The sequence below is a fragment of the Acanthisitta chloris genome, unplaced genomic scaffold, assembly GCF_000695815.1.
Source record: "Acanthisitta chloris isolate BGI_N310 unplaced genomic scaffold, ASM69581v1 scaffold23412, whole genome shotgun sequence".
Lineage (NCBI taxonomy): Eukaryota > Metazoa > Chordata > Aves > Passeriformes > Acanthisittidae > Acanthisitta > Acanthisitta chloris.
Window position 1 is genome coordinate 5,066 of NW_008662494.1, and position 8,636 is coordinate 13,701.

An 8,636-nucleotide genomic window follows, 5' to 3' on the forward strand; every position below is an offset into this window, starting at 1 on the left:
AGTTTACAGTATTTATTGTAATACTGCCCCAAGAAACAAACTACAGAGAACTGTCATTACACCCCTAAAAAGACTGCAGGCATTAATGCACAGATTGCATGCACAACAAAAGATGCAACCAAACCTATAGAAAAAGCAAACAACCAGCAACTCAACATTGCTATTACTGAGAGAGTCCAGAGCAGTAGTTACTCAAGTATTAGACAAACAGGTATAAAATGGAAAGGTTCACATGAATACAAGTTTTTACAGTTTGTTTGAAAGTCTTCTAGAAGCTACATTTGAAATTCTGAAAAGAATTTTATGTACACTGAAATGAAATTCAGCCAAGTCCGTTGTGCCTTCTTTCTCTAGGTTTTGTGTTCTATTAGAGTTCTTCAAAAATGAATATACAGTTGCTTTAGTAAATTAGTGCAAAACAAAATATTTTGGAAGAAGATCATCAAATTGTATCCACATCAGCTGAAAACCCCCTGGGGATTTTGCATGGATGGAGAGAATCTCTTCCATCTCCACTTCTCCCCCCGTGTCAGAGCATTTTCACCATCCCTTCGTATCACAACCTGAGCCATGGTTACAACAGGTGAGCTCCAATTCAAGGCAGCTTAGCCCCAAAAGCTTCAAGCAGCACATGGTTAGGGTTTCCCAAATTCACTCGGCCACATTTGACTGACAACTTAAAAAACTCTCGAGGGAATCTTCTGAGGGAAATGTCTCTTTGTACCTGATGCAGAAGGATCCACTCTCTAAAAACCTCCCGAGGGATAAAAAAAATAAAAACAAACAACCCCTGATCATTCAAGTTCAAAGCACGCGTACAAGGATCAGTCTGAAATGTGAAGAGAGATTCTTTTGAATGCTGTTGCTAGGAAGGAAAAGGAGCTGCTGGATTGGTAAGGCAAGTGTACTTTTGGAATTTCTCCTCTTTGAATATGCTGCTGTTTCTTTGGTAGTCACCACAGAAATGTAAGAATCATCTTCCACGTGGGGCAGAACAAGGACAACAATGAAGCTGTAGTGAAAGAAAGTGCAGTATCACTGATGTGGTCCCTTATGTTCACACCATCTGGTCCTGGGGATGTTCCTACTGCTCATACACAGCCACTGTGCTGTAGCAGAGTGCAGAAAGCCTTCGCTCGATGCTGGATTTGTCTGCAGGGAGAGACACACGACAGGTCATCACCAGGGTTATGTCACAGAGCACTCAATCCATGGCATTTTCAGTGCTCAGCATGAACTTACACTTGTGGACGTTTTCTATATCTGCAGGGTCTTGCAGGATTTTAGTCAGTCCTTCCAGCAGCAAAGCTGCTTTGTGGTATCGATACGTGATATCTTCAGTCTGCTGGAACATCTCATCCAGAGCTGCTGACTGCACCTGCAATCAGGTGACATAAACTGCATTAGGCAAGGAATGCAATGAAGAAATCAGAATTAATGATGTGTCATTAAGAAACTACTTTTGAGCCTTCCAACTTACTTATAAAAACAGCTAAATGAACTTGATGGTCTTTAAGCTCCTTTCCAACCCAAGCCATTCTGTGATTCTGAGAGAACATAGACCTGTGCTGAGAATATTTTGCACAGAAAAGCTAAAAAAGCACTTTTTGATCTTTTGGGTGACGTAAGCCATTCTGTGATTCTGAGAGAACACAGCACCTGTGCTGAGAATATTTTGCACAGAAAAGCTAAAAAAGCACTTTTTGATCTTTTGGGTGACGTATGGATAAATGTATTTGTTTTTCTACCTACATTCTCTTGTAAAGAAGACAAAGTAATTGTGCACAACTGCACCACAATCAGGGCTAAGCACAACAATTGCCACAATCTTTGGTGTGCTGTGTTTAAAAAACTCCCTCTCACCCAAAAAGCAGCAAAGTTTGCTGCATGGTTTCTGCCTCTGCAGCCAGAAGTATCAATTAGATGAAGAAGCTTTCACATGTTTGCTACCATTTCTGCTTTGCATGGAGAGAGTGATGCTCAGATTGACCTGGTAGGTTGATGAAGCTACTCCTGTGCTTTACTGAGCCTTCCTGGATGAGACTTGAGCACACAGAGCTGTGTGGTTTGGGAGTTCATTTCCTAGTGCTTATGTACCAAAAGTGCTGATGTAGGGGGGAAACATCCCTGTGGAACAGTATCTGCCAGGAACTGTAGCCACAGTTAGGGCTGGAAAGAAAGTGAAAGACTAACAAGAATTACCATGAAGAGAATTCTGGAAATACAGATTCAGTTTTCCGGTTATGCACAAGAGGTTTGTGAGAGGAGGAAGCAGTTCCTCTCATTCAGGCAAAAGACTTACCATTTCCACAGCACAGCTGTAGATGAGTTTCTCTGCAGTTACACTGTTGATTTCATCAATGAACCTTTGCTTGTCCGAAAAGAAACGATTCAACTTTTCTGTCAGTTTCTTGCACATGCCAATACAGAATTTGTATCTCTCGTTGAGGCTTTTCACAACTGGAAGAAAGGTAAGAAGAAATTAGGAAAAAAAAAAAACAAACCCAAAACCAACCAACAGCATAACCAAAGTTCAGCTTTTCCCAGCACCAGCAAAATCAATTTGCTTATTTACTCCACCACTTCTATCAACTGAAGTATAAATCAAACATTTTCCATTTCAAAGTTAGTAACTGCTCATTTCCCAACATTTTCTGGCTGTATCTTTGTTTACTAGCAGAGTTGGGCAATTACAAGAGAATTGTGGATATGTGCAACACAAGAAAAACAAACACATGTTGCAACTTAAACTTTTGGAGTGATGTGTCGGCAAGGAAAAGTCACAAGCAAAGCAAATCAGATGATGTTGCATCTACCTTGCTTCACAGCAGTGGATGGGTTCAGCTTCCCTGACTTGACCTGGGCTTTGGCAAGGTGCAGGGAAGATGCCAGTAACTGTGCAGCTTTCATGTACAACACCAGCTGCTCCACTTGCCTAGGGAGAGAGGGGAATAAAATAACAATCAGGCATCAAAACACCTTTCTTGAACTCACTAGAGCCATGGGCAGACACCACTTTTTGATCACAACCCTGCCCAGGACTCAGCAGCAGCAGAAAAAAGAAGGCAGATGTTTAAAATGCAGCTCCACCCCTCCCCTCCCTTCCCTTCACAAACACTCTGTCACGGGTTCAGGCCACAGCTGCTCTTCCAGTAGCTGCAGCAGCAAATACAAACTGCTCTAATGCAGATATTTGAAAAGGAACACTTTATTTGTGGGGCTCACTGCCCGAGGTCAGTGTCTCACCACAAGTGATTGGGTGTACTTTTCTTGCAGTGTCACTTCCTTAAGCCCCTGGAATTCTCAGTGGTGAAAAGCAAACACTTTGCAGGCTTTTTTGTTAGGCTGAGGCTGGGTTTTTTTTCAGGAAGAAGGCAGGAAGTGGAACTGCCCTTTCCCACCACTCCACGTTTCTCATATTTCCCACTGCTTTTGATTTTTTATTAGGGCTCTTGGGTTTCACTGAACAAACAGTCCCACTTGGACACTCCTTCCCATTTCCTACCTCCACCTTGGTGCCACTGCTTCAGTCAACAGGAAGGGATGAGTGCTCAGATCTGAACAGCTGGTGCACAAGTTTCCATGCTTAGAAAGGCACTGCTGCACCTCAACCCTGAGCTGATGTGGCAGACCAGAAAACACTGATCTTTTATTTGTCTGCTAGCAAATAAATCCTTCTGATCCATCTTCAGTTGTTTAAAAAATTATTCCTCTCAAGATTCTGCACAGCCAAACAATCACCCCCAACAAAAAGGGCACAGTTTCAATACATTTTTGATGCATTCAGTCTTCACTAATTCTCCTGATCCTATCTGACTGCATACTCACCCCCACTCTTTGCTGAGCTGGCTGATCTGATCCACAACTACGCTCTCTTGGATTTGGTACAGTGACACAGCAGAAGTACACAGGTCTGGGTTTCCTCCTCTCACTGCAGTCAGATCCAGAACACACTCTGTAAATGTCAGCATCATGTTTAGGTGACGCAGTGTGTCCGTGTGTTCTCTCTGTCACAGGGGAAGATGAGACAACAATTTAACCATGATAAGCCCTCCAGGCCATCAAGTCCACACTTAGAATTCTTGCTAATCATTTGAGGATTCCTTGGTATGTCAGTTCTATGCAGAAATCACAGGGTGGTAGAGCCAGTACTAGGCACTTACAAAACCCAATGGGCCTTAATAGATCAACAGATAATAACTTGTTATTTCTGTGTTAATGAATTCAAGATACTGAAGAGTCTTTCAACAAAGCCAAAGGAATTGGTACATGGAGTTCTGTGTTTGCTGAAACCTGAGAATCTAAAGGAATCACAAATGGGACATATTACTAGTTATTATATTATCAGCAACACAAAAGTATGCTTGGCACTTGGATGAGAAGCCAGGGGGAACATTTGGCTTTCATTATGCAACAGACTTGATACCTACAAAAGAACTGAGCTAAGGCTTCATACTTCATCTGCTGCACTCAAATTTACACTTAGTTCTTGAATTATATTGTGTTCCAAAGTGGTTGTTGCCAAAGTTTACAATTTAGACTAAACAACTTCAATTGGAGGTAACAACTCACTGCTGCTCAGTGAGTAAAACAGACACTAGACAAAAACAGTCTTCAAAACTAATCAAACACACAAAATATTGAGAATATTTTCGTTAGTAATGGAGGTTTAAATGCATTTTAAACTGTGGGAAGAGTATGGTGTACTGTCAAATAGACATGTCATAACATCCAGATGAAATAGGGATCCAAACACCTTCCAGCAAGATGGGAATGAGAAAATGGAACAGCAATCTGTCTTGACAATTGTATAGTCCCAGGATAGCACTCTGGTGACAGACCATCCCAATTGGTGTTTTTCAAGTGTCACTCCTCCACACATTAAAAAAAAATATAGGACACTCTTCCAACAAGTAGGATTTAACGTCATGCTCTGACTGTGAAGCAGCAGTGAAATGCCCAGAGGGGCATTGGTACTGTCAGCACCCACGTCCAGAGATGTGGCACTGAACAGGCCTCTCTGGGAGGCTCTGCTGGACAAAAGCAGTGATGTCCCTTTGGTTCCCTAACCAATGCCAGGAGTAACTACCAAAAAGAAATTGGCCACAACTCATACAGGAATATTATAAAGAAACATGTGAGAGTGAAGAGGAAACTACAGAGTGCACCGAGCACTCCTGGTTTTACCACATCTCTGTTCTAGCAACATTTATACATTATAAAACATGAAATTATGTGTTTTCTATACCTCCATTAAAGTTTCCTCAGGCAATTCAGGAGCTTCAAAAGTGATAAAGCCCTCTAAGCTGGGAGGTGAAGTGCCATAAGGCATGTACTTCAGACTTGGAGCTGCCTCAGCCCCCGGAGGAGAAGAGCCCATATAAATACCAGGAGGAGAGCCCATATACACACGGCCACTAGTGGAGCAGAGAGACCCTCCAGAACTGTTTGATCCAACTACAAGAGAAACAAACACACATTCAGTCTGCTAGGTTGTTGATGACAGCAAGTGACAGAGCAGTGGTCACCACAGAGCTCCTCTGAGGCTCTGCTCACTGCTCCTGGCATCACTCTGTAGGGAATGCAAAGGCTACAGCATGATCAGCAGTGCCAGTTCACACACAGGTTCTGGGATGTGGCTCACAAGGGTTCCAAGGCACAGAGTCCAAGAGTACAGCCCAAAGGTTGTGCTGGAGTTCATAACAACAGCACACTGCTGTGGACTCCTGCTCACCCTGAGCAGGTGAAGACCTTTCTACCTCGAGATCTTTGACATTTGACAACACAGTTGACATGTGCCAAAATGCAGTCAGCTCACACCCTTTGTATGCTGTTTCTGGTACAGTGCACAGCAGCAGGCAAAAAACAGAATTTTAACTTTTCCTCTCCACCTCTGTCACAGAGATTATCCTCCCTGTGGTGGAGTGAAGCTGTGTACATGGGAGGTTACACACTGCTGACCTGTAAATCTGCCTCTGACCCTCTTTAGGAGGGAAGAGGCAGAAACCAGCTCATATTCAGCTCTGCTTTACAGAGCACTTTACTGTATGGCCTAGAGGATCTGTGCAAGGCAGCAATCAGGTTATTCACTCAAGGAGTGGAACAAGCCTAAATATTGTGCTTGAGAACAGTCCACAGCTGGCAGGAAAGTCTTACCTGAGGTGGTTCTTGTTCTGAGGACCATATGAGTGCAGGTAGGAGGGGTGGCACTGCTTGGAGGGGACCCAACAGTAAACATGACAGCCCGAGAACTTGCCCCACTTCCCATGGAAGGAGTTGCCATTGCAATTCCATAGGCTCCTGCTGGGGCTGGAAGAGAAAATGTCAACAAGTTACTCCCTGTTACACATGATCATACCAATAAGTAACTATATGCAGCAAAGTGGAGAACTGCAACACAACATGTTTTGATGTAGATCAAGGACTTGAACTAGTTAGTTCTGACAGGAAATAAAACAGGCTGAGTGGCCTCAGTGATACAAAAAAAAGAGTCAAGATGCAGTCTGCATGTATCTTTTTACTTTCAGTATGTCTCTGCTCTACTCTCTCCTAGAAAAGAGCAACAGAGACTCCCTGAGAGCCTGAGGACACCACCAGTCCTGCAGAAAAGAGACAAGGGAAAAGCTCTAAAGACAGCCCATGATGGGGCTGGAGGTTAAAGACCTGCCCTGCCTGCAGAACTCCTTGCATCTGCTCACAACTGAGGACTTCTGGTGGCCACTTGTGGCAAAGGACAACTCAGGGAGGGAGCAGGAAGTAAACAAGACCCAGAATTATATAAGCTGTCTTTCATATGAAATCAAGGTGGAATTAGGAAATGAAACAGCCACAAATATTGACTTCAAAAATAAAACCAAATTGAAAAAAAAAAAACCCAAATCCCTCCAGCCAGTATAGGCAGTCAAGATATTTCTGTGTTTAGCACAGAAATAGCTATTTTCCTGTCTCGGTTATTTTTAAAGCTATGCTAAAGAAATGGAACCGATCTCCTTAAAGATGAAAAAAACACCTTCTGTACTGAGGCTAAAAATTGTCAGGACCAATTATCGAAGTTGGAAGCAGATCTGTATCTAGTTGGCACTCCATAAACACCCAAGCACATAAAGACAGCTTGGATGTGTCACTCTGTTCCTCACCTGTATCCATTGGCCTCTCTGTGTTCAGGCTGTCTGTACTGCCTTGGTATAACTGGCCCCCAAGTGTAGTCTTCACCTGTTGCTCTGACAGCTTCCCAGTACTCACAGACCTGGACCAGAAAACAGGAATTACCAACAAAATTCCTCAGTAAGATCTTCCCACCTAACTTGCAATTCAGGATGACTCTCAGATTCTTGGTATTTACTACAGAGGATTCTTCAACAAAAATACAGCAAGTCTTGAAAACTCCCTGTTGGTCATGAACCTACTAAAATAGAGCTAAGCATAAAGAGACCCTTTTTTCCCCTTAAAAATTTATACTGCACATTTTGCCATAGAGATCAAGCAAAAACTGAGCAGACTTTATAAAGGCAATGAAATTCCAGATTCAGATAATCAAAACAAAAGAGAACTAGACAGCGACACAAAGTGGTGCAGGAAGTCCCTGCTCTATTTATACCCAGTACAAACTGTTTCTGTTGCACACCACAAACCTCACCATCCCCTCCGAGCTGCTGTGAGCAGTGTGTTCTCTGCCCAGTTACCTCCCCAACCCCACAGGGTACAAACCCTGCAGTGCCTACCTGCCAAAGGTGGTTTTGCTGTGCTGCTCTCCCAGCTGCTTGTCAGCTCCCTGGGCCGAGTGGAAGTGTGTGAAGTCCCTCGGGTCAGTGATATCTTTAGGCTGCAAAGGGGTTTCGGCCAAGCCCTGGCGATTGGCCAGGGCCAGCAAGTTTGAGGACGCTTGAGTTTTGGGTATTTTGAAAGGAGCTGTTGCCTTTAAGATTCAAAACCAAGAACATGCAAAAAAAAAGAAGCCCAAAGTTAGAACCTCAAAATAACTCTTAGGAATGGTTTCAGGCAGTGTGTTACCACCTCACGTTCTCCTGACAACAGCAAACTTAACAAACCTTGGTGGGAGAGCCGATGATGGTTGGGAGTGGAGTTTTGAAGAGCCAGTCTGAGCTCCTGGGTGAGGACCCCATGTGTTTGGTAGGTGATGTTCCCAGGCTCCCTGGCCTGCTTGGTTGTGGAGAATGACTGTAGCCATACCCAGCATAGGATGGGCATACTGGGTCTGAGTGCTGCTTTCTGAGCTTCTGCTTGTTTTGGTAGATATCTGTGAGAGTAGGAGCACTCTGCAACCTTGCTCCCATCAGAAGCGACTGTGGAGACTGAGATGGTATTGGAGAACCTGTAGGGATGAGAAACAATCAAGTAAAATTCTACTTGGAACACCTGTCAATGAAGCCCAAAATTCCAGAGCACAGCATTAACCTGAAAGGATACAGGACTACAAATACTGAGACATGTTTGATTAGCTCACTATAAGGCAAGGAGAATGGATTTAGCACATGGATCATTTGGACTAAGGCTCCAGTACACTGATGAGATGTTCAAGCTGCCAAATAGGCAAGACTTGAGGGTGACAGCTGTACTGGCAGCTGCAGTACATTTGGCAACCTGCAGCAAGACAAATCAAGGGGATGGCTCCAGCA

General features: G+C 43.6%; 1 protein-coding gene across 1 annotated transcript in view; it reads right to left on the reverse strand.

Moving 5' to 3' along the window:
* Nucleotides 1-533: 533 nt before the first annotated feature.
* ULK2 (unc-51 like autophagy activating kinase 2) overlaps nucleotides 534-8,636 on the reverse strand; it is a gene marked incomplete at its 5' end in the record, with an annotated part of 25,767 nt that continues 17,664 nt past the window's right edge. The window contains 10 exons of the mRNA XM_009070626.1: nucleotides 534-1,152; nucleotides 1,243-1,378; nucleotides 2,303-2,460; nucleotides 2,817-2,935; nucleotides 3,829-4,007; nucleotides 5,249-5,457; nucleotides 6,157-6,309; nucleotides 7,137-7,246; nucleotides 7,722-7,915; nucleotides 8,049-8,332. Coding sequence (XP_009068874.1) covers nucleotides 1,085-1,152; nucleotides 1,243-1,378; nucleotides 2,303-2,460; nucleotides 2,817-2,935; nucleotides 3,829-4,007; nucleotides 5,249-5,457; nucleotides 6,157-6,309; nucleotides 7,137-7,246; nucleotides 7,722-7,915; nucleotides 8,049-8,332 — 1,610 coding nt within the window. The remainder of the gene's footprint in view (nucleotides 1,153-1,242; nucleotides 1,379-2,302; nucleotides 2,461-2,816; nucleotides 2,936-3,828; nucleotides 4,008-5,248; nucleotides 5,458-6,156; nucleotides 6,310-7,136; nucleotides 7,247-7,721; nucleotides 7,916-8,048; nucleotides 8,333-8,636) is intronic.